This window comes from Pleurodeles waltl, chromosome 7, assembly GCF_031143425.1.
Source record: "Pleurodeles waltl isolate 20211129_DDA chromosome 7, aPleWal1.hap1.20221129, whole genome shotgun sequence".
Classification (NCBI taxonomy): domain Eukaryota; kingdom Metazoa; phylum Chordata; class Amphibia; order Caudata; family Salamandridae; genus Pleurodeles; species Pleurodeles waltl.
In genome coordinates, this window is record NC_090446.1 from 1300597006 (window position 1) to 1300623145 (window position 26140).

At 45.3% G+C, this 26140-nt stretch overlaps 1 protein-coding gene across 7 annotated transcripts in view; it reads left to right on the top strand.

Moving 5' to 3' along the window:
• The window catches only part of LOC138246211 (myosin-10-like), a 491460-nt gene that overhangs the window by 275205 nt on the left and 190115 nt on the right, over positions 1-26140 (top strand). For 5 of the 7 annotated variants that reach the window (XM_069200595.1, XM_069200596.1, XM_069200594.1 and 2 more), the window contains exons 5-9: positions 432-534; positions 18736-18756; positions 20123-20215; positions 23729-23792; positions 24851-24949. In XM_069200595.1, the coding sequence (XP_069056696.1) occupies positions 432-534; positions 18736-18756; positions 20123-20215; positions 23729-23792; positions 24851-24949 (380 nt within the window). The remainder of the gene's footprint in view (positions 1-431; positions 535-18735; positions 18757-20122; positions 20216-23728; positions 23793-24850; positions 24950-26140) is intronic. The other 2 variants (XM_069200598.1, XM_069200593.1) reach the window with 1 other exon arrangement.

Below are 26140 nucleotides of genomic sequence, written 5' to 3' on the forward strand. Positions count from 1 at the left end.
AGCTGTAAGTAGTGCAGTCATTAGCTCTTCTGGGATAGCACAGAGACTGACGTCAGCTGGGAGCTGTAGACTGGTGACCACTCATCGGTGGCCTCAGTGAACCCCAAAAACAGCGACAGATGATAGACACAGAAATAGGACATTATTTTGACAGGCGTGGTGACCACGAGGCTGCAGTAACACGGGCACTGAGTGTCTAGCTCCCTACACAACTATAGTTGGCAGTGTCTGGGTAGCACAAAGCCGAGCCCCACATGTTCTCCTGTTTTTAGAATCAGTCGTCAAATTGGTTAGCTTGGAGCCTGGCCTCGTGGCAAAGCGACCACCTGCACATTCTTGAGTCAGTCGTTGTACCCCGGCCCGCGCGTGAGCAAGCATAGCACTGCTGTAACCCGCCTTCCTTGCATGTGTCTCACGCGGTACTGTTGCAGGGGAGAGTCCGGAGCTGGGAAGACCGAGAACACCAAGAAGGTGATCCAGTACCTGGCGCACGTGGCCTCCTCGCACAAGGGCCGTAAAGAGCACACCGTGCCGGTGAGTGGGGCCGGGGGTGGTTGTTCTCACTGCCAAGTATGTGTGTCACTGCACGTGAGTCCGCTTCACCCCATGAGTGCACCTGTCCCTGCACCCCCCGCTGCAGCTGCCCCCAGCATCCCATCTCCGCGTGTGCACTCGGATCACCCGCCTGCTTAGCACGCACTTCTCTTACTTATGTGCGCTTGTGTCTCCGTTCTTCTGCCTTGCATATCCCCGTCAGTGCACACGCGTCCCTCACGCTCCCCATTGTCCATGATTTCTGCTCATGCACCTTCTGTCTTCACATCCATCCCCAAAACCTGCTTTCTTCCCAGCACATGCTTCCTTCGTGACTGTACGTGGACTAGTGTCTGCCCCATTCTGCATGAGTTCTCTCTGTCTCCGCACGCGTTCATCTCACCCTTGGAGATCCAGATCCCTCCTCCTGGTGCACCCTTCCAGCTCTACACCCCAATCTTTCATCTCCCACAGAGACATATCTTGGGCTGTGTATAGATTTACAGTAACGCTGCCCGTGTTTGTGGTAGCGTGGTGATTACGCCGTTATCAGGGGAGGACATGGCAGTCACTGGTGAGATCTTCCACTCAGCACGGCCCACCTACTTTGATAATAGCGCTAGAGCTGCTCCCGAAACTCATGTCCTCTCTCAGCATGATTGGAAGTTGCATAGTTTTGTATACCTTGCTTTCAGTTGCACGTGCAGCCTTCCCACCGTGTTTGTTGTCACTGTTAACCATGTTGTGTGTTCTGTTAACGCCAGCCGGATCCTCACACCCTATTTAAACACCAGGCAAGTGGTCTCGCTCACTTTCAGTGCTTGCAGTGGGTCTGATTACATCACTTCTGTCATTGCTCATTTTCCTCTAGTTCACTCAGGGCTTAATTTGTAGAATAGAATTAGGGCCCTTCTCAGGTGGCCACTATCAGTGTGCACCATCTATTGCCCCCTGCCTGCGCTGCCAGTGACAACCAACATAACTAATAGCCATTGCATTCCTACAAGTGTGACCAGTTCGACCATCCTAGACCTCACACAGTTAAAGGAAGGCCGTGGGTAGCAAGTATTAGTCATTTAAATGTATATTGCATTATTAAACACTGGTGTTTTGCTAATCTCAGAATGACCAGACTGCGCCACCGTGTGGTGGAATGTCATTAGAGCTGGTGTTGAAAATTAAGTGCAGGTTCCTTGCACCTGGAAATCACGGGTTGAAATTAAGCACTGAGTTCACTCCTGATCATTAAATCGTCTAGTGAAATATATATATATATATATATATATATATATATATATATATATATATATATATATATATATATATATATATCTCTATCTCCCTCTCCCTCTCCCTCTGTCTCTCTCCAGTAAGCCTAATGCTGTAACTTCCTTCTGTGCGCTGCATTGGTTGCACGGCCTGCCTGCTCCCTTCAATCACTCATGACCTTTAGATCGTTGTGTTCTCGATCACAAACCCTCCCACACACTCCACACCTGCGTGTCTAGATTGCTTACATCAAGCCAGATGACATCATTTCCCTCTGTACATTGCATTGCTTCCACTGACGGTCAGTTCCCTCCAGATCACGCCTGTGCATTAGAGGGTCTACCACCCACCCACACAGACACGCGCTCACACAGCGGATGCCCTTCAGTGGAAGGGCGAGCGCGTGGATAGGGTTCGGGGAGTCAGGAGATTTGCTCCTGATATCGTTCAGACGCATCAGCCTTTGAATGTACCACGTTTACCAAAGTACATGTAGCAATGACTATGAATGCTATGAAAATAAAAGGGGTTCATCTCCTAGACCCCTCTCTGACATACTTCCTTTCGGACCCACCGTAGTATGGTTCTAGGTCAATATTCTAATGCAAAAATATCTAAGAGCAGTCATCTTTAACACAGTCGTTGTTGCAGATGCGTTCACAATGCATTTCATTCCCAAAACGACTTACAAAATAAAACGAGTACATCCAACTAATTCTAGCACGTGTGTCATCGCAAATAACTTTAATTTAAATATCTGTACTTGCAAAGTGTTCTAATATAGTACCGTCATTGAAAATAATTCTTATAATTAATACTTGCTGCATGAACACGTATACTTCCAAACGGATCTAATACAAATATACCATGTTCTAGGAAAGTTATACATTTGTCAGAAATACGTAAAAAGTATGCATTTCTAAAATAATAAAACAAATCGGCTGAATGCCCATAGCCAAGAGGCATACTTTACCTTCCATTAGTCTGCCTTCTCGCTTTGCGTCATGCCGCACCGAGCTGAGCCGCCTCCACTTCAGCAGCTTATTTTAACACAATACTAGGCGTATTGACATATCTCGGTACCTGCACAGCAAAGAAAGCTGATAAGAGTGCAGGTGTGACATTGTTATTACACGTGTGACATCGAAGCACCCATGTTTGCATAATCACTCATCTATGATGTCACAAAACCTTCCAGAATCCATCCCAATGAAACAAAGGTATACTTATGTGATGAGTAGGTGAGAAGCGCACAAAGGGATCACGCATACTCTTTTATTAAAACAATACAGTAAATGTAAGTAGGTTTATTCATTGCAGCCTAAAGATGTTTATCTTGGTAGCAAAGGCATGTCAGTTGGTTGAAAATTAATTTTCGTGCAGACGGACATACTTGCATTAGAAGTAGATGTGATGGAATGTATTTGTTTTGAATCCTTTGTAATTAAGTGTATTTGTATTAGAGCTATTTGTTTCTGAGCTACTGTCCACAAAGATTTGACTATATGATTGTTGAGAGTCAAAACTGTTGTCTAAACAGGCTGTCTCTGTATCTTGGAGACACCCCTCTTTCTTCACTTCCCTGAGCCCTTGAAGTCTCATCATCCCCAGTGGCTTTCTGAAAGCAGATTCTGTGGTAAAGTGCCCTTTTTTAGATGGACAGCCCGCCCACCCCACACTTTTTGCTGTCTGATGCTGTGGTTTTTGACCTGTTAGTGTACTGAGGCCTGCTAACCAGTCCCAGCACCAATGCTCTTTCCCTTAAAGTAAATTGCATAGGCCAATTGGCAAGCAACTTACTACCCCTGTAAGTCCCCAATAAATGGCACACATGGCAGGAGTGGTAAAGGGGGAAACAGGGCTGCAGCAGTGATTATGTCACCCTGAGTACCCCAAGTAAAAGAGAGACTGCAGAGCTGCCATCTCCGCCTGCACGAGCAGCCTGCTGCTCGAGTGAGGCTCTGCCCACACCAGGCACCGGCAGAGCCCCTGCTATTGCCCATGGACAGGTCAGGCACCCCTAAAGCAGATGCCCTCTAGCCCAGGGGGCAGGGTGCACTGTTCCATGAGTTGGGGCATATGTGCAGGAGCACATATGCCCCGTGTTGGCATTTAAACTGCACTGCACTGAGTAACCAGGGTTCCATTGGATAACATGGGCTGGCATCTGACAACTGCTCAGATGTCCAGGTCTGCATTGGCCCAGCCGAATTCCGTCATGTTTGGTATCAAACACTGTGCTTTTTAACCCTGAACATGATGCCCATGTTTAGGATTAAAAAGCAGATGCCCAGGTGGCAACCTTAGAGGGTTCCCACCAAATTACCTAGTCTTGTATTGTTTTGGCAGGCTCTCCTGAGCTGCTACCACCACAGACAGAAGTGGACCTCCTGCCGGTGGTGTTCGCACCTCGGGAGGATGTAAGACAACGGGCCTGGGATAGAGGGTCACACTTCCTCCCTTCCAGGCTGGCTAGTGAGAAAAGTATCAGGGCGGTTGTTGCAAAGTCATCTTTTTGCCCTGTTCATCCCCATTTTTTTTGTTGCTGACTGGTGCTGATGATAACTGACTCTGACTGTGCCCTGGACTCTGTTAACCAGACCCAGGCCAGTGCTATGTTAAAACACATACTTGTAGTAGAGTACTTACTGGGTATTAGTGTAACCTTTCGGTTGTCCTGACAGACCCTGTAAGTTCCTAGTATATAATGGGCAAGGGTGTACACTCTGCCTATAAGCCCCTATATAATAGGGTATAGAGATTAGCGGCCCAGCAGAATTTTTGCACTTGCATGTGGGCACTGCTGAAGGTTTTCTGTCATTTTAAAATGCAGTCCGACTCTGCAGACTGCATTTACATGGAAATGGTGTCCCAATTCGACTTTGGTGCTTTGGCCACTTTAAATGTGATGATCTACCTTATTGTCACATATTAGGTACCCCCAGGATCTCCCCTAGGTATCCCAGGGGCAGGCGTCATGTAACCATAAGCAGGGGTCTTATAAAAGAAGTTTTATAAACCCAGGTAAGGGAAAACTGACCATTTTATTTTCCCCCACTATAGATACTTGCCTTCATAAGCTATCATTGCTATATGGTATTTTCATGGTAAAAATAGTAAGGAAAAGCGCAGAAAAGTAGTTCAAGGACTTAAAAGATTTGTTTTGATAAATCCAGCAATTGGACATTGGTGAATTTATCACAACTTGTACAGAAAATAAGTTATAAGGCTTTTCTTTCTGTAAGCCAAAATCCAGACTTCTGACTGTCCCTTCTGATTGGTCAGTGCTAACAGTATTAGCAGAGCTGCTTGATGAAGTGCTAAGTGGCTGTCCAGAGCATATCTGGTGAAGGGCAGCTCAGGGGCTACACAGGAATGCATGAGCGGGGGGGGGGGGGGAGGGGGGAGGGGTAATAAAACATACAAACTCAAAGGAGAGCAAGACAGGAGAGAATGCCAGATCACCTAACCCCCACCTTCTGGACCCCTCAGTCAGATACTAGGGTTAAGGAAGGAATTTGCAGATGTTAGAAGGAGGAGAGCTATGGAAATGAGCCACACTGGAGGATGGTTTAGTCAGCTCTTAGTTTCAGACATCATGGATTTTGGAAAAATGGTGCTTTCTGGGGCAGGAATATGCCACACTTTGCAGGAAGTGGTCATGCATCTGGGCGTCAGGCTGCATTCTATTGGTTGGGCGCCCCCCTTCCTGCTGCCCAGGAGCTGGGAATAAATATGTGAGAGCTGCATAGCCTCTCAGATCTGCTGCCTGAAACGACAAGAGAAAGAAAGACTGCCCTGCTGGAATCTGGATCTGCACCCTTGGCCTGCAGTGAACTGCGCCTGCTGCACAATCTGGTACTACAGCCCTGGGGACAGTGCCTTGCTTCAAGAAGGACTCAGGAGTGGACTCCCTGCAGCTACAGGTTAACAGAGCTTCACCTGCATCATCCCCAGCAAAAGTCCCCAGCCTGGAGTGCATCCAGTGGACTTTTAAGGATTTGGCCAGGTGCATTGCGGGAATTGTGGTCCACCTTTCCAAGGACCATCTAGGAGATTCCGGACCCTTGGATTTGTGTTTTGGACCCTCTGTACCTGCAAGGAGGACTTCAGGAAACGCCTCCTGAAGATTGGAGAAGTTTGGAGAATTTTAGTAAAATTGGCGCTTTGTGTTTCTAAGCACTAGGAAGTGTTTATTCTTTTACAAATTCATATCACTGGTTCCAAGGACCCACCCGGAGAATCCAGACTCTTGGGTTTGTGTTTTGGACCTTTTGTACCTGCAAGGAAGACTTCAGGAAACACCTCCTGAAGTTTGGAGAATTTTGGTAAAGTTGGCACTTTGTGTTTCTAAGCGCTAGAAAGTGTTTATTCTTTTAAAATTCATATCTCTGGTTCCCTACATTGAAATTTTGTCGTTTTGGTGTCTATGTACTCATAAAAATATAACCTATTTTTTATAAATTGGTGTGGGATTTTTATTGTGTGTTGTGTCTCACTTATTTACTGTATTGGTGTTTTTGAATGCTTTACACTCTTGTCTCCTAAGTTAGGCCTGCCTGCTCGGTTATAGCTACCAAGGGTTGAGCAAGGGGCTAATTTACTGGGACCTTTACTGACCCTGTATTTGGTTAGTGGCCTTAGTGACAGTGGTAGGTTCATAGTTACCACTGCCAGTAACCCACTTTCCAACAGCGGTGAGCCTCAAAGGCTTTACCCGCAAGCTTCACCAGCCTTTGATGTGCAAGTAGTTGTTCTCCCCTCCCCCCCACCCAGTGGAGGGCAAAGCCTTCTTGCCCTTCCTGGCTGGACAGGTGGGATATTAGCTATGCAGGAGGCATGCACCTCCCTCAAACTATAGCCATACCTTTGAGGGTGGCCTAAGAGGTCTGTACGGCGAAGGAAGGGTTCTGCCATTGAAGAACCAGAACCTTATGGGCCTGGCGGCGCAGGGTACGCCTGAAATCTCCTTGGATTCACCTGCCTCAACTAACAGAGACACGGGACACTCTGTCAGGCGTAAAAGATCAGATTTTATTAGCTGCAGCTAGTACAGTTGTCCAAGAAGTACACAAGGTATGTTCTCAGGAGACTGCCACTTTACTTTGTGGCGCACAATCTTATATACCGTATAAAAACCATTTATTAACTACATACACTCCCAGAACACATAGAAAGGAGCCAGTAAGAATAATGTGAAGATAGAACAGAGCCAATAGAAATGTCGGAAAACAAGACAGCACCAATAGAAGGAATTGGAAAACAAAGTATCAAGTGACTTAAGGTTGCCTCCCCTCCAGCTGTGTTTGTCACCCCTCCCTTGAACTAATTCATTAACCGATCCACAACGAAGTTGCATGTGGTGCGATAAGTTTGTGTGCGTTTGGAGGACAGTTGTGAAATGAGAGAATACTAGCAAAGGACAGCGAAGGCCAGACGATAAGATAAGATCGGCGGAGAATAGTGTGAGCCTACAGATAGTTGAAACAAGGATTAGAAAACCAGACAGGGATTAGTGTACTCGGTCAGACCTTAATACCAGCCTTGTAAAGATAGAGGCAGAAGGCTGTTTTGAACACCATGTTGCAGAATAAGCAGAAAAGGCAGAATGGACTTCGTTCGCTGTGCTGCCTGAGTGAAGGCAACATAAAATGGCGGCGGGCCACAAAATGGCGGGTCGATACGATCGTATTAAAAATCGAATTTCCTCAGACCCTCCTTTTGCCAGAACTCAGGCAAGATACACAAACTCATGTTAATCTGAGTCGATGTCTATGGCCATGAGGTCATCAAGCTGTTGCTGTACCATCATTTTGATATTCTCTGCTCTTTGTGACTTGGGTTTGGGAATACATGCAGTAGCACATAGGTTACAGATGGCAGGACCGCAGTGCATACAAAGACAACAAGAGAATATAAAAGCTAAAATTACTCCAAAGAATGTCAATACCTTCCAACCCCATTTGGACAGTAATTCCCAAAACCACTCTGAAAAGGACCAATTTCCTTCGTCCTGATGAATCGACTCGGAGATTATGTGTAACTTAGAGATAGCTTGGTATACTGTCGGAGCGTCATTAGGTATGAAAATACAGCAACTTGATCCGATCAATTTGCATACTCCACCACGGTCCGCAAGAACAAAGTCTAAGGCAACACGGTTCTGCAAGGTCATAAGACGATCAGCCTGTAGTTCAGCTGTAATGTTACTTAAAGCTCCTATAGTGATGTCTATGGTGGTTTCTACGACACGAACCAATTGCCTTATATTTCTGCTGTTGGCCATTGGACCCCAGAAGGGAAGAAATCCTTTGAGGAAATCTCCTCCCTCTTGTCCTGCTGTGTCTTTCGAATCCACAATCCCTCTGCCATATCTATTTTTATGATGGTTCGCAGGAGCGGTGTATGTAGGGGGAAGAAGAAAGGCTATATAACAAGTACCAGAGAAATCAGCTGGCAACCATGTATAAGCCCTATCGTGGCAAACGAAGTATGTACCTTGAGATGGTACTAACGGCAGTGAATTCAGGGCTGAATAAATATATGTATGGGAACATAAACTTTCTCTTTGTCCGGTGTTTGGAGTTCTACCATTTATTTGCAGACAGAAATTTCCTTGTTGGGGTATGACCCGTATCGGAGGAGATTTTCCTTGCTTAACCTTATCATTGAGGCTGGAAATGTAATTAGTTATGTTCCAATTGGTATATGCTTTTCTTTCATCTATGGAAGCTTCACTTTTTTCCATGATTTTAGCCATAGCTACCATTCCCTTTATCAATAAACTATGACTGAAATCTGAACCAACACTATGTGAACTGACAGGTTGTTTAATTTTACTTTGATATGCATTATTGAAAATGACAAAATAAGCCCAAGCGGAACCTTCATAGGAGAATGGAAGAACTAAATATGGCATTCCTTTTTCTTCCGTATGTGGTATGAGTCCACACACCCAACAGTCAGTTGTATTGATCACTAACTGATGTTGATGTAACAACTGGACGAAGGAATTGTTAAAGTATTCAGTTCTTCTGATGAGTTCATGCTGGGGAAGAGTGTGAAATAGGTGCGGAGAGATAGTAGAAGAAGATGTAGAGGTAGGAGAAGAGACAACTTTTTGCTGCAGAGTAATAATGATCCAGTTTACAGATGCCAAAAGAATACACGACAATATAATGACGCATAGAGCAATACTACAACGACTACATATTTCTTTACAATTATTCTTTACATTTTTACTTTCTCTTTTATCTAATGTAGCCTCCATCTTTCTAAGTGGATGCTCACGGCAATCTTCCTCAATCACTGTAGTCACGATTATCTACCGTCCTATGACACTGTGAGGTCCTGCAGGCCTATTGCCACTTACTCAGGTCGTAACTAAGACTCCTACCGTGACCCTGCAACCGGGATAGAGTACTACATAGGAGAGAAATTTACAAGTTCTTTGGTCTTGGTCTCAAATTATAGCGTTCCTGTCCAGAGGCAGTCTGGTTTTGAAACAATGTTCCTGGATTTGTCGTGTTCAAGCGACGATGCGATGGTATTGCTTCTTGAAGGATGTCGTCGTCCTCTTTCTCAGAAAGTGTTCCAATTAGACGCGCATCACTGAATGGTACAAATTGCGGAACTTTCTCACTTTCAGAGTCACTGATGCCTCTACGGACCCACTGATCGAAAGGCAAGGGCAAAGGCACTTTCTTGCAGTGCACGGCATGCACCCAGTTTTTCTTTCCTTCGACTTTAACTGCTGTTCTTGTGGTCAAAAGAACCAGGCGTGGCTCTCTCCATCTGGGCTCCAAATTTCTCTGTCGTTGGAAATTTTTCGTGCAGACCCAGTCACCTGGTCGGATGGGATGACCTGGGTCTGTGGAAGCCTCTGATAGAGCACTCTGAACCTGTTGATGAAGAACACGCAATTTAGTTGTAAGGTCATGCAAGTAGTCAATCAACATCGGGTATGGCAAGTCTGAGTATTTCTTAGGGCGAGGAACTCCCCATACATTAGCTGGGCGACCAAATATCACTTCGTAAGGGCTAAGCCCCAAACGAGAGTGTACTGCTGTTCTGGTGGACAGAAGAGCCAATGGTAAAGCATCAGGCCAATTAAGTCCTGTGCTAGCTTGCACCTTAGCAATTTTAAGCTTCAAGGTTCCATTGTAGCATTCTACTAAACCAGCCGACTGTGGGTGATTTGCCGCGTGGAACTTCTGTTTTATGCCAAGACCTGCACAAACTTTTTGCATGACTTGACCCACAAATTCGCTCCCATTGTCACTCCAGACAATGCGCGGCAAACCAAACCTAGGGAAGAATTCTTTCAAAAGTATTTTGGCAGTTGATAAAGCAGTATTGTCCTTCAGAGGGTAGGCTTCTACCCATCTAGAAAAAGCACATACTACCACCAGAACATATTTGAGGTTGTTGCATCGTTCCATGTGAATATAATCGATCTGCAACACCTCAAATGGATATGTTGGAGGAGCAAAATGACCTGCTGGAGTTGGGGTTCCCTTTCCCGGATTGTACATCAAGCAAACAATACAATGTTTTACTACATTATTTGCACACTTTGGGATCCCCTCATTTTGCCACACTGGAGCCAGAAGTTTACATATTCCTTTTGCACTTAGGTGAGCTGGACCATGTGCCATAGTAACTACAGGTAGTACATAAGCATCTGGTAACAGCCAACGTTGATGTTCTGATAATTCAACCCAAAATCCCATCTCATCTAACATTCCTGTACTTTCCTTCCACTTTCTCAACTCATTCTCCGTAGCCTCTCCTTGAATTGATTTCACACTCTCTACTGTATCTTCACACATTCCCTTTTCTCTTACGCAGTTTGCGGGACCTGCAACATACATTCGACTTGTGTTGTCTCTGGCTGTCTTTTTCGCTACCTCATCTGCAAATGCATTTCCTCGACCAACATCGTCCACAATCTTTTTGTGTGCACTACACTTCACGATCGCTATCTGAGTAGGCATTGTAAGTGACTCAAGAAGTTCAGTCACTAATTGACCATGTTGTATCTTAGTACCATGGGAAGTAAAGAATCCTCTTTCCTTCCATAAGCGCCCAAAGTTAAACGCTACACCAAAAGCGTATTGGCTATCAGTGTACACGTTTACTCTTTTTCCTTTGGATAACACACACGCTCTAGTTAAGGCTATCAATTCAGCTGCCTGAGCTGAATTATGTCTAATGCGTGCTGTCTCCACAATCGTATGCAAAGTAGTAATAGCGTAGGCTGAAACTGTATCTCCATTCGGGAGCTTGAAACAAGAACCATCTACCCATAGTGTTCCATCTGGATTCACTAATGGCGTGTCTTTTAGGTCAATTCTACCCTTAGTCTCTTCTTCAGTACGGAGAAAACAATCATGCTGTTCAGAGACATCTCTCTCTTCTGGAAGAGGCAACAAAGTAGCTGGATTCAGGGTATTACATCGTTTGATGTGTATGTGACTAGCCAAAAGCGTCAGCTCATATCCGGACAACCGAGCACTCGTAAGATGCTGCGTTTTTGTCCTATTTAGTAAAGTATCCACTGCATGTGGCACCATAACAATGAGAGTATTATCTAGCACTACTCCAGCAGACTGTCGAATAGAAATTGCTGCTGCCGCTGTCGCCTTAAGACAACTAGGCAATGCTTTAGCTACTGGATCTAACGTAGCTGAGAAATATGCGCATGGTCGCTGTTGATCTCCAAAACGCTGCGTTAAGACTGACAATGCACAACCCTCTCTTTCGTGGACATAGAGCGTAAAGGGCTTACTGTAATCAGGAGTACCCAATACAGGAGCAGAACACAAAGCAATACGCAAATCAGTAAAACTCTTCTGACACTCGTCAGTCCACGGAAGAGGCTGAGGCGTATCTTTTAAAGTTAGCGCCAACAGCGGTTTAGCCAATAAAGAGAAACTCGGAATCCACTGTCTACAATAAGAAGTAATGCCCAAAAAGGCACGTACCTCTCTTTGTGTGGATGGCACTGACATTTGTGCAATTGCCTGAATTCGTTCGGGGGTCAATCGTCGTCCCTCCTTTGACAAGAGATGACCCAAATAAGTCACCTCGCGACAGACATATTGTAATTTAGAAGGAGAAACCTTGTGATTCAGATCAAACAAATGACGCAACAGTGCAACGGTCACGTTTTTGCAAATCTCCTCTGAATCAGCGGCAACTAATAAGTCATCCATGTACTGAATGAGAGCGGCACCGGACGGTAAGGAAAAGGCATCAAGATGACATTTTAGAGCTTGACTGTAAACAGAGGGACTTTCACAATAACCTTGAGGTGCGCGTTTAAACCGGAAGCTTCGGCCTCCGAGGGAAAAACCAAAAATATCTCTACTCTCTTCGGCGATGGGAATACTAAAGAAAGCATTCTTTAAATCAATAACTGAAAACCAAGTCGCTGTAGAAGGTATCATCGTCAACAGAGCAGTGATATCTGGGACTACAGGAAACTGCGGTACGACAATCTTGTTTACCTCCCGAAGATCAATTACAAAACGATAAACAGGAGGCTGAGAAGGATCAGTGCGTTTAAGAACCGGAAGAACAGGACTGTTACATGTATTTCCTCTCGTTTCCTCAACCACACCCTTCTGAATCAAATCATGGACAATTTCCAGAAGTGCTTTCTCACCTTCAGTAGAGATTCTGTATTGCGGAATACGTGGCATTTCAGCATTGGGCTTAAGAATAACAACATAAGGTGGGATCTCAAGACAACCAACGTCATTCGGACCCGTAGCCCAAAGCGTTTCGGGAAGAGAAAGCAATTCAGGTGGGAATTGATCTTTTGATAAGTACATTGGACTAGTCATTTTCTGTCCTAGAGTGAGGTATACACCAGAAGGTGAACAATATATCGTAGCATGCATTCTTTTTAATAGATCTAAACCCAACAGATTTTCACCACAACCATTCGTCAGAAGAAGCGGAGCTTCTAAATCATAAGGGCCTATTGAAACAGGCAAAGGGCAAGAAACTGGATTGCGAACAGGGGCGCCAGAAAATCCTACAGATACATTCGTTAAGCCAGACAAAGGTGCGCCAGGGAGTTTAGAATGAATGACAGAGCTTCTCATGGCACCAGTATCTAAAAGAAATGGCTCTGAAACACCCATTGTAGTGACATTAACATAAGGTCCATTCTGATCCACTGGAATTGACGTAACCCCCTTACTTTGTCCATGGCTGTCCTATTCAAAATGAAGACTTTCATTCCCTCCTTCAATATACTGATCCTCACTGTAATACTGTGTAGACCTAACATTTTGCTGGTCAAAGTAATTTCCGGAATTTGGAGGAACAAAAGAACGCTGCTCTTGGGTTAACACACCTCGACCTCTACCTCTATTTGCTGACTGAAGACCACCACGACCTCGTGAAGCAGATGTTGCTCCATTACGCTGCAACAATGCCGGACAACTGTTCTTAAAATGACCTTCCTCCCTACAATAAGCACATTGATTGGGACCTAGCAAAGGTCTTGGAATGAATGGTTCAGGCTTTTGATACAACCGCTGAAACTGCGGAGGCTGTTGAAACTGAGGCTGAACATAACGAGGAGGATAAGCCTGTTGCAAGAGAACTTTAGTTTTTAATTCTTTCGTCTTTTTCTCTTGTTTTTCCCTTTCTTCTTTGTCTCTATTTTCATAATATTGTGCAGTAGCCAATATCTGGGCGGAAGAAGAAACTGCCCATGAACTCTCGGAGTCTTTTAGCTTGTGTGATAGTTCAGGAAGCAAGTTATATACGAACTTATCCACAAATAATCGCTGTCCCCCTTCTGTAGCCATATCTTGACCACTGTGATCAATGAATGTCTCCTCGAATCGGGTAAAGAAATCGGAAACACTTTCATCTTTCTTTTGTTTACATGCTGCTAGCTTATCCCAATTAACTCTCAAAGCAGGCATCATTGTTTTCATTAATGTAATAATCCTACCAGGGAGTTCTGAGATCAAAGCGTCGGGCTTTGCACCACCTACTTGACCTCTATCTGCGGCAATAATAGCGTTCCAATCGCCGCCTAATTCTTGAGCGTGATCCTCTCTACGAATTTTAGCCCATATTGTCTGTGGAACTACATTTCCCATCAACATGTCAATATCTGCTAGATTCATAGTACATGCATCAACTGTTTGCGACAACTCTTTATAGTAACCAGCAGGATTTTTGCGTGGATCTGGTAGTGACTGTTTAAGTGCTAAAACTTCAGACCTTTTCCAGGGGACATGTATCCATATGCGCTGAAAATGCGCAGGAATAGCTGGATTAGCACCTGCTGCTGCAACTTCTTCCTTCCATATTGGAGAAACCTCTCTCATGGGATAGTTTTTCAGTGCTGTCCTAACTGAAGGATCAGAATCAGGAAAAGTCTGTGAGAACAATAGGGATCTGAAAGAAATAAGTGTTCTGACAGCGTTTTCAACCTTAGGACCCACAATAAGTCCTTTGTCAAAGTCAGCCTGAACATCTAACAGATCCTGTGGGACCGAACCCAAATTCATATCCTCCCATTCTTTAGCGAGAGTATCGCACATAACTTTAAAAACATATCTCTGCGTAGGTGCATTCCATTGCAGAAAGGTGGACATAATATCAGACGTACTATATTGGGGACCCTTCTTGATCCATCTACAAGCAAGTGAGTCCAATTTTTCTCGCTCTTCGGAGTCTGGGAATTGACTACGAGACTGTCTTCGAGAAAAAGCTGGAGACACATTTAAAGCTTCAAAGAAAGGTGATAAGAGACCAGAGACAGTATCTGCAAATCGCTTACGCATAGATGGAGAATTTGACATAAGGATAGGGGACAAGGTATTAGGTGAATTAACTAAAGGAGCATTAGGAATTGCCAAAGGAGCAGAAGGCAAAGGAGTTAAAGGCAAAGCTGACATAGGCAATACTTGAGGAGGCAAATGTGGAAAAGCTGGAGCAGGCGGAAGCACAACTGGCGGCTGAACAGGCTGTAACATCGGGGGTGCATTAGCACCTTGTACATAGGGCGGAGGCAATTTCAATAAGTGGGACATTAAGGAATCTTCCTCAAAATCTTTTCTCTTATCAAGGGAAGAGATAGGCAACGTCGGATAGCATTTATCTATTGCCATTCGATGATGTCTGTCTGAAATTTCCATTGCATTATCTATTTCATCATCTTTGAATTGCTGAGCAGCCTGTATAATCGTCATTCCCTGTGTTTTCCTATCTCGTTTCGCTTGTTTAATTTCTCTCTGTTTGGCTTCCTTACGCCAAAGGCGAAAAGAGTCAAACATTGCCGGCCGGGCTTTTCTTTTAAATAACGTTGCTTCTAAATTATCTAGCACATCAGTTTCGAAACTACCATTTTTTGGCCATTTTAAAACACCATCTTTCTTTGTATATCGGGTCCATGTCTTATTAAAGGCAATAGGACCAACACCATGTTTAGAATAGAGCTCATATGTGGGAGTTCCAACCGAAGGAATCGGACAGGAGTCCTCAAGCTGGGAGTCCCTATTACAACCAAAGCAACAAAGTTTTCCAAACTTAGTCAGACCAGACATCTCACGATTTTTACTGGCTGTTCACAAACATCAAGGGGGTAAAACTTTCAGTTTACACAGCACAAATGCACTTACCCCTCGGCTTTGGCCACTGCAATGGCCAAATCTAAGGACCTAAGGACAAAACAAAGACCAAAATTTGTGGGCGCGACCCACCAAATACTTAACTAAGGATGTCTTCTTACACCAACAGAGGCCCGTCTATCGTCTCGCTTTACCATACATCATCAAAGAAAGGGCCAAGGCAGGGCGGCAGTCAGGGCAGCAGTCGTCAGTAGCCGTCAGGAAGGAGTAACCGCGCTGAAAAAGACCTTCGGACCACTTCGACATACAGGGGTCGCTTGACGTGGCTCGCGATTCCTCCAGAATTTTCTTGCGGGGTTCCTCACGACCTTCAGGCAGAACCGGTACCGCTGAAGCCGCCCCACGTTGGGCGCCAGTTGAAGAACCAGAACCTTATGGGCCTGGCGGCGCAGGGTACGCCTGAAATCTCCTTGGATTCACCTGCCTCAACTAACAGAGACACGGGACACTCTGTCAGGCGTAAAAGATCAGATTTTATTAGCTGCAGCTAGTACAGTTGTCCAAGAAGTACACAAGGTATGTTCTCAGGAGACTGCCACTTTACTTTGTGGCGCACAATCTTATATACCGTATAAAAACCATTTATTAACTACATACACTCCCAGAACACATAGAAAGGAGCCAGTAAGAATAATGTGAAGATAGAACAGAGCCAATAGAAATGTCGGAAAACAAGACAGCACCAATAGAAGGAATTGGAAAACAAAGTATCAAGTGACTTAAGGTTGCCTCCCCTCCAGCTGTGTTTGTCACCCCTCCCTTGAACTAATTCATTAACCGATCCACAACGAAGTTGCATGTGGTGCGATAAGTTTGTGTGCGTTTGGAGGACAGTTGTGAAATGAGAGAATACTAGCAAAGGACAGCGAAGGCCAGACGATAAGATAAGATCGGCGGAGAATAGTGTGAGCCTACAGATAGTTGAAACAAGGATTAGAAAACCAGACAGGGATTAGTGTACTCGGTCAGACCTTAATACCAGCCTTGTAAAGATAGAGGCAGAAGGCTGTTTTGAACACCATGTTGCAGAATAAGCAGAAAAGGCAGAATGGACTTCGTTCGCTGTGCTGCCTGAGTGAAGGCAACATAAAATGGCGGCGGGCCACAAAATGGCGGGTCGATACGATCGTATTAAAAATCGAATTTCCTCACCATCTTACAGACCCCCAGAATAGTGGGTTCTGGGTAGAAAGTGACACACTTCCCACACAAAGTTGTCACTGAAGGGGCGGACGAGCCATAGGGACAGTAGCCCATTGACCACTGTCCCTCACACCCTTAAACGCCCCCTAAACCAGGATTTAAGGGCCTCCCCTGGCACCAGTACTTAGATCTTACGTGGACATGATAAAAGAAGCACAGAGAGACGCCTGCACCAATAACAGGACCTGGACTCCAGCCCCAGTGCAAAGAAGATGAAACAGAGTGACCTCTGGAGACCAGTACTGGAACCGTGTGCCTTGCGTGCGCTAGTGGTGAAAACTCATTGGTCCAGACCAGAGGGACCCCCGTGGACACCGAAACCCCAAGGAAGACTCCTCTGACTGGTGGCACCAGTCCCCTGCAAATTGCAGGAGTAGAGGAGTGCTGAAGATGAAGAACTGCAACCTGATGGCTCTGAGTGCCTGAGCCGGAAAAAAACTTGGTGTCCAGCATCTAAGGAGTGGGAGTGAGGCCAATGCCAAGTTTCAAGCCTCTACTCCCCACCAAACGACTTCCAGCTGCCAGAATGCTTGTGGACCATCCTTGCAGCTACCAAGGCTTGTTGGAGCCCTGCGCTGAAACCAACAGCCACATGACATTCACCGACTCCAGAGCACCCCGCCCCCCAGCATAAGGACCGATATTGCCTCCCCCCCCACCCCCTGTGGGTTTGCAGCCTGACGGAAGTGATTTGACTGGATCAGCAAAGCAGCTTTGGCACGACCAGCCGGTGATTGACAGCTCGGAGCAACCTCTGCACCCGGAGCCACTGGACAAGGTGGTGAAGATCCAAGTGTCGATTCCTGGTCCTGGCCCTCCAAAGACCTCTACATCTGAAGGGTAGAGTGTGAGTCCAACCCAAGTTCAGTTTTGCACAGATTGCTAAATGCACCAGACACTGTTGACAGTTCAGCACCAAGGACAGCCAAGTCACCTTGGCAACCGGACTGTCTGGGCAAGGTAACAAAAGTTTGACTGTTGACTTTTGGTCTAGGTCCCCGCAGCACCTTAAATTCCCATGGGTTTGCCGGAAATCACCCAAGTGCACACTGCTATTTTTCCCATTGACTTAAATGGAAGCAGTTTAAATCTGCAAAGTACTGTATTTTCCAAAGATGTAAAAATTCACAACTCTGGTTGTTCAAAAGCTACAGGGTTTGTTTTGGTGTCTACATTAATATTAAAGTCTAATCTGTTTTTCTAAATTGGTTTCAGATTTTTGTCAAGTCCTGTCATTTACTTACCGTCCATGTTGGCAATGTGAAATGCTTGAGACATGTTCCTCTAAGTAGCCTGACTGCGCTTCACCACGCTACCAGGACTGAGCTAGGGTTACTGTGAGTGAATCCGGGCTCCACCTCTGTGTACTGTGTTGGTATTACATGGTAAGACTACCTTATCATACCACATAATACCTCCACATTGCTACAGATTCACATTAAAGGAAGTGTCCCCAAAGTGTCAGTCGATGAGTGTAGTGTTCAGATGTCACTCAAGAGTGTACACCCCACCCCTGCACTAATAAAGCCCCCTGGTCTCGGATGGCTTCAGCAGCCATTTCATAGCTTCACCTTCCTCTTGATTCAGGTATTTCTGTCCAAACATCAGAATTGCAAGCCTTCTAGTCCTCTCCTCTTCCCTGGTGACCTTGCTCTTCAAGAAAAACAACTCTCTTTATCAGTGCTTTAAATGGAAATATAGAAGTACAGAGTGCAAATATAGAGTACCTGTTTGCTCCTGAGAAGTGATGGTACTCTCCCATTAAATGGATTGTAGGAGTGCGGAGGGCTGCAGGTACTCTCCATTTCAAACTGAAGAAGTACACATACTCAGTCCCGGGCAGCACCTGCCCATTTAGAGCACTGCTGTTTACAGGAGTTTAGGCTGTTGACGTGAGTTTGCCCCATTAGCCGAGGCTGGCGTCTGTCTGTTGTGTACCCCTGTCACTCCCAACCCTTTTTGGTTCATGTTTTCCATTGCTCATCCTTCATGCCTTATGATTTTCGTTAACATTTGTTTTGTGTCTGTTTCCATTTTCCGTGCTGTTTGGCGTACCACCTCCCAGACCTCCGGCATTGTAAACTATGTGAGTAACCAGCAGCGTTTACCGTTTCACTCATGCATTGTTTTCCTAGATGACCCTGTACTGCATTGGGAAGTGGATTGGTCTGTATGGGAATGGGGAGAATTTCTGTTAACAAGAGTCTGAAAAGCCGGTCAGGTACTAAAATGTCCCGGCATACCCTAGAGTGTGACTCCTATTATACTGCCCCCCTTAGACTTTCCGGAGCCCCTGGCCTGCTGCCCGCCTCATAAGCCAAACCCGCCTCTTCCTAACCGCCTGTGATGAGGATGGTGAGTGCCGGTTCCTTGTCTCCCAGTCTCTGCCTCCTGCATCAGCCTCCTCGTAGAGCGCTGTACCTCTAGTGTGAAAAAATACATCTACACATTGAGTGCAGCACACAGACGTCTCCTCCCAGAACACTTACAGGCGATTGTTCCTTCCCATTTGCTCGCCCATTGCCAAGCTGAAGATCCCAGGCTCGCCACCGGTGCCATCATTTCCTTACACCATGGGTTGCTGTCACCTTAAAACCTAATACCTTTGAGGGGTCCTCGATCTCTCCTGGGGACCCATTCCCAGAGCTACCCTCAACTTATTGCCATCTAAAGATGCCCACCTCCTGTACGGCAGAGGTCTCATGTAGATAATAATGCACACATGCACAATTGCAAAGGTATGGGCTCTTTAATGTGTAAAGCTTGTATAGTTAATATGACTCTTTCTCTTATCACTTTTCAACGTAGCTCCCTGTGTTTCATACTTTTTTTTGGTTCTCAAGTAACCTCTTTTGTGATTTATTGTGTAGGTTTCTTTTTTTACCCCGTCTCTGGATTTGTTTTTTCTATCAAAATCTGTTTCAAAATGTGACCTCCAGGGTTCTCTTTTTATTGTACTTAGAAAGATACAAGGTTTGTTGACTCTGCTGGGGGTTTGCACCTGTGACTTGGAGGACACACTGTCATGCTATAGAGCGGTCAACCCATTCCATGCACTGTCTCCAAAAACGACCAGTCCTAGTAGGTGCCCTGTTCCTTTGAGAGCACTGTTTACAGACTCTGGCAATAGGGTACATGTGGTACCCTCTCTGCCAGCACTTAGGCCATTTGTTTCTGGTACCTTTATGGCACATACTTTACAACAATCTTACAGCTCCTGCCAAAAGCTAGTATTACCACATCATTCTCCTTTGGAGGACAAGACAGCTGTGCATTGGCTCTGATCCTTTGATCCTCCCTGCACACATGCTAGATTCAGGCGTACGCTTACCTAGTGGTACCGTAGAAGCATCAGTTGAATGGTATGCAGTTCCTTCTGCCATGTAAGTATCTTCCCTCTGCTTCCTGTCTCTGATTACTTCATGATGTTAATGACTTTTCTCCCCTGGCAGGGTGAATTGGAGCGGCAGCTGTTACAGGCTAACCCAATCCTGGAGGCTTTTGGAAATGCGAAAACTGTGAAAAACGACAACTCTTCTCGATTTGTAAGTTCTGGGCTGGGATAGGGTAAACTTTGAGGATAGTATGGAAATACTTGTACTCACCTGCATTAAGCACACTTTTGATTAGGATGATTGCAAAGCAGTGGCAGGGCTGAAGAGAACTCTGGTAGTATGACATCCCATTGCTGTCTGATCTGATCACCAGAAACCATTAGACTGCAGGCTGTCTATCACAAATAAAAAAAAAAGAGACTCCGGGCACAACCACCTCTAATACTACAACTGATGAGATTGTGGCTTGTGTATTTTGATAACAAATGAAATGGTACTGTTGCTAGTTAAAAGAAAGGAGGAGAACAGGATGGAGGGCGAGACAGGGACCGGGAACCATGAATGTTATTCTTGGTGCCCTCACACATCCCATGGGGATGTCATGCGTCATCATAGGGCATGCTCCTCGTAAGACCGGCGCTGCAGTGTCTTAGGGCACCACAAAGGGTTGCTTTAGCAGCGATCTTTTTCTGTTATGCCGTATGATGAGTCGTGAAGGTGTGAAGATATCCTAGGTGTGTGGGTTGAAGTGATAGTATATATACAAGTGAGGGAAGATAAAACTGTCTAGGAGATGCCAAATAGACCCTTTAATGTGGTCAGGGTTAAAAACCTAAGAAGGTGGTCAGGGCCACTATGGGGGTATAATGTATACAAGCTGCCTAAAAAAAAGTGAATGCAATCGAGTTGACACATTTTGAGCCTTAAGGCCTAAGGAAGGATCTGCAGCACTTCTTCAGGACCAAAAATTGTGGGGGTGCGATCTTAACCCACACTTAAATTCTTGTGTGGTAAAGGTGTTGCCCTTGAAAATGAGCGTGGGCTCTCGGGATAATACTCCTTCTGCTGCATCTCCTAACCACCCCGTCCCTGAACGAGACCACCTTCAACCCTCGCAGCATTACAGGTGATCTGGCGAGACTCATCAAATCCACTTACAGTACCTGGCCTGACTAAAGGGCCCTCTCTGGCGGACGCTACTCTCTTCCCCTCCTGCGGGTCCCAGTAACCCTGCTCTGGAAAAATAGGAGGCAACTCTCCTCAGAGGAGCTAGACACGACGTTATACACCAGCATCTTGCCTTTAAAATATAATTTGGAAAACTCTGACACCATACAAATTCTGACACCATTTCAAGTATTACAAAGGGAAGTGTAATTGGTTTAGATCGGCCTGTAGACTCGAGCTTAATTGCCGTTGCTGGATTAGAATATCCCTGCTCCTTTGCACATTTTGTAAAATGCGTGTGCACTGCGGCAGTCAGTGTGATACTCCTGCCTGAAGGGATAACTTGTAGTGCCTTTGTTTAATCAGTCAGTGTCAAGGCCAGTATGTCTGGCTTGCTTTAGAGTTACAGGACCGACCTATTCGCCCAGGTGCCCTGAGTTTGTATGTCTGCAGAGGCAGGGGAGTGACCCCGAGACTGAGTGTGGTTGCCAGAGGCACCATTGAGTCATTCCTTTGCTGCAGACCATTGCAGGAACGACCCTTTGGCATCACTGGCATTTACGAATGATCGTTTATGCGGGGAGCAGTGATGATCAGCGTCTCTGCTTGCAAGGTTCAGGGTGAACCGCAGAATCTAGGCCTTTGTGTCCTGAAGGTAACCTGCTGTGCGTGATGTTTTGCAAAGATTATGAGGAAACAAGGAGGGTTCTCTTATCCCTATTTTAAAATCTTGTATTTCTATCAAGTTCGTCCAGCATTGTTATTTTAGGAGTCCATTAGTCACCATGTTGTTTGTTTTTCGACAGGGAAGGTTTGTAAGTTGTTCCTTGATTACAAGACGTGCAGGGGGGTGGGGATTTTAGACACGAATTGATTATCTTTTTATTCTTCGCTTTATTTCGAATTCTCTAAGGCAGTGGTTCCCAACCTTTTGACTTCTGTGGACCCCCATTTTATCAATACTGGAGCCCGGGGACCCCCACTGAATCATTATTGGAACACGGGGACCCCCAAGGAGTCATTACTGATAGCTGGGACCTAATATTATAAAAAAATTTAAGCAGCCACGGACCCCCTGAGAAGGCTTCGCGGACCCCCAGGGGTCCCCGGCCCACAGGTTGGGAACCACTGCTCTACGGAGTACTGTGCACAGTGTATCATGGAATTTACTTGTAGGGGGTGGGTCATCATGTATTGTCTTGATTGTTTGATGTTTTATTATGTGCATCCCGATTTTAAGATTCATTTGCGTTTTTCTGAATTTGTGTAGTATAATGTATGTATCTTTTATGGTTACCCTGAGTTTAGCCAAATACGGAGTATGATAATGACGAGTGTGACCAGAAGTGTGATGAGTGATGGTGTTTTTCAGACTTACACTGGTCCCTCATACATTGCAGTAGATCGACCTCCTAGGAGGTCGAATGATAATCAAACAACCACTCCAGTGTGATCACACATGTATATTTGTATGAATTTAGCCAAGATGGTAGCTGACCCAGTAACGCCAATGCTTATACAGGACTGACTCCAACCTAGCCTGTGTATTTCGTAAACAATAGCTCTTCGACATCTGAACTGTTAAAACTAGATATACAAAGGGGACCCATCCAGCAGAATAACTGTAGACTGCTTGATATGTTGAGTCCAGAGTGTGTGGAAGAGTTGTCAGGGTTAGTGGGGTAGGTCCTTACAAAAGCATGTAATCTCTAATCTTACAATAGAAAAACAATAATGCTTTTATCCCACTCAGCAATTTATGATTGTTTAGATTTGCTTTTGAAAAAAGACAAGTAATCAAATAGAGGCGGTAATCTCCGAATACAGCTTGATACCAGGTTGTCATGGAGATCCTGAGTTGCGCCAAAAAATGCAATTAACTAAGACCATGATGAGAGTTCTTCAAACCTGCATTAAAACTGTGGCTGTTACAAATTCTTCTAGAGCCTGTGTATTGCGTAAAACTTGTTCAAGCTGAATTGGTGTCATTCGTACCTTTACGGCACTGCACCACTCGATGGTCAGTGAATTTACCTTTTAATTCGTCTTGGACTACGCTAATTTCTAGCAATATGGGTTACTTGGAGGGATAGAAACAGCGATTCTAGCAAAATATTCTTTGCTCTTGGGAACGGCATTGTTATTCTGAGCACCTGATATTTTCTTAATCTCTTATTAATATATTACTAGTGGAGAGAATAGTCTCACTCGAGAGTTAAACATTTGAGGACTTTGTCTTTTACGTAATGAATTTGAAAAAGAGGAAGCATTTCAGCATCATCTTCATGAGATTTTTTCAAATATTTAAGTCGAATGACCTCTTTTACCTGGCTATACTGTGTGCTGTAACAGGGCCTAGGCTAAAGATTGCACGCCTCTCTTACAGGCGCAGGCTAACAGCATAGTCACTTATACTCTCTAGGTAGAATTCTGGAACATTCACAAGGCAGGAACCCTTGTGAGGACAGAATGGTGGCACAGTAAAAGGAAAAACCTCGAGGGGTCAGCCAGTGGAAAATGGGACTCTTAAACACAGTTTTGCTTTTTGTCTTTCAGGGGAAGTTCATCCGCATTAATTTTGATGTAGCTGGTTACATCGTTGGAGCAAACATTGAGACCTGTATCCTTAATACGCTGTCCATAAAAATGGTGGTTTGAGGAGAAGTAAACAGTCCAATAAAATGTCCTGGTGACAGGGATTTTTCTGATTTGTGAGAACATATACACCCTAAGGTAACTTGGCGCTAGTATTTGAGGGAAGAATTAGGACTGTGCATTTTGCAGAAAATGTAAAAGTTTTGATTTTTGTTTTCTCTTAAGTCAGCATGAAACACAATAGTTTTTGTGCTGGTTCTTCTCTTAAATCTGCACCCTGGTGAGGGTGTTTGTGCTCCTTGAGCCTCTTTCTGTTAGGATGTGGCATTAATAATTGATTTCTGAAACACTTTACTCTTTGGTTGATAGCTCTGGTGTCTTCTAGCCTAATGGAAAATGGTGTCCATGTGACGGTGTTCCTCTTTAAGCTCTAGTCTTGCTGGCTTGGGTGGGTTTGCTGTAACCTCTGAGTGTCAAGATAACAGTTTCATCCTCTAAACCTTTTCCTGTTGTGGGAAACCTCTTCCTATCTTACGATACCTCTTCTTGTACGGTTGTTGTTTCTCTCAAATGTATGACTTTGTCCTGTTTTCAGCTGAAGCCTCTAGTTCTTCCTCTGAAGCCTCTTTTAATGTTGTTGTGTGCCGAGCAGTGGCTTAGAATGTTCGTCGGAAATCGTGTGTGTAGATGGAGTGAGGGGAGCATTGTTTTTCCTGTGAAGTCTTGTGTGTAGGTGGAGTGAGGGAGCATTGTTTTTTCCCGTGAAGTCTTGTGTGTAGATGGAGTGAGGGGAGCATTGGTTGTATGAAATCTAGTGTGCATGTAGGCGGGGTGAAGAGGCATTGGTTGTTGTTCTGAAATGTATTTGTGTGTACGTGCGGCATTGATTGTTCGCGGAAACATTTTCTTGCGTCTGGGTCATTGGTTACTCCGATGACGCCTGTTGATCAGATGACAGTGGTTGCTCCTCTGAAACCTTTTGCTGCCCGGCTAACTGTGAATACCCATTTAAAGCCTCTTCCTTTCCTTCTGCCTCTCCTCTGGCGAGATACCTGCGTTCTGTTCCTTAATCCCGGTGTTCAGATCTTCTGGAGAAATCACGTGCCATTCGCCAGGCCAAAGACGAGAGGACCTTCCACATCTTCTACCAGATGCTGTCCGGAGCTGGAGAGCACGTCAGAAGTAAGTGCCCAAGACTGCGCCCTTCCTGTGGGACGTCAGGACGGGCGCTCACGAGACCTGACCCTTCAGAGCCCCGAGCTTCTGGCAAACCTTGACTGGAGACTGTTGCAGCACAGTGGGAAGAGGGAGATGATGGGGAGCATTATACCCGGATGAGTTCTGCTGTCACACGTGGGAGAAAGAGGACAGTGCTGGGTTCACACAAGGGAGAGCTGGACAGTGCTGGTGTCACGCATGGGAGAAAGGGGAAAGTTCTGGTGTCACACAGGAGAGAGACGGGCAGTGCTGGTATCACACGAGGCACAGTGTTGGTTTTACACAAGAGAGAGACTGACATTGCGGGTATCACACATGGGAAAGAGGCACAGTGTTAGTATTACAGAAGGGAGTGAAGGACAGTGCTGGTGTCACACCTGGGAGAAACAGGAAAGTGCTGGTATTACACAAGGGAGAGAAGGACAGTGCTGGTATCACAGGAGATAGAGGCACAGTATTGGTATTACACAAGAGAGACGGGCAGTGCTGGTGTCATACATGGGATAGAGGCACAGTGTTGGTATTACACAAGAGAGACGGGCAGTGCTGGTGTCATACATGTGATAGAGACACAGTGTTGATATTACACAAGAGAGACGGGCAGTGCTGGTGTCATACATGGGAGAAATAGGAAAGTGCTGGTATTACACAAGGGAGAGAAGGACAGTGCTGGTATCACAGGAGATAGAGGCACAGTGTTGGTATTACACAAGAGAGACGGGCAGTGCTGGTGTCATACATGGGATAGAGGCACAGTGTTGGTATTACAGAACAGAGAGGTGGACAGTGCTGGTATTACACGAGATAGAGGCACAGTATTAGTATTACACAAGGGAGAGAAGGACAGTGCTGGTATCACAGGAGATAGCGGCACAGTGTTGGTATTACACAAGAGAGACTGGCAGTGCTGGTGTCATACATGGGATAGAGGCACAGTGTTGGTATTACACAAGGGAGGGAAGGACAGTGCTGGTATCACACATGGGATAGAGGCACAGTGTTTGTATTACAGAACGGAGAGGAGGACAGTGCTGGTATCACAGGAGATAGAGGCACAGTATTGGTATTACACAATGGAGAGAAGGACAGTGCTGGTATCACAGGAGGTAGAGGCACAGTGTTGGGAATAGACCAGAGAGACAGATAGTGCTGGTG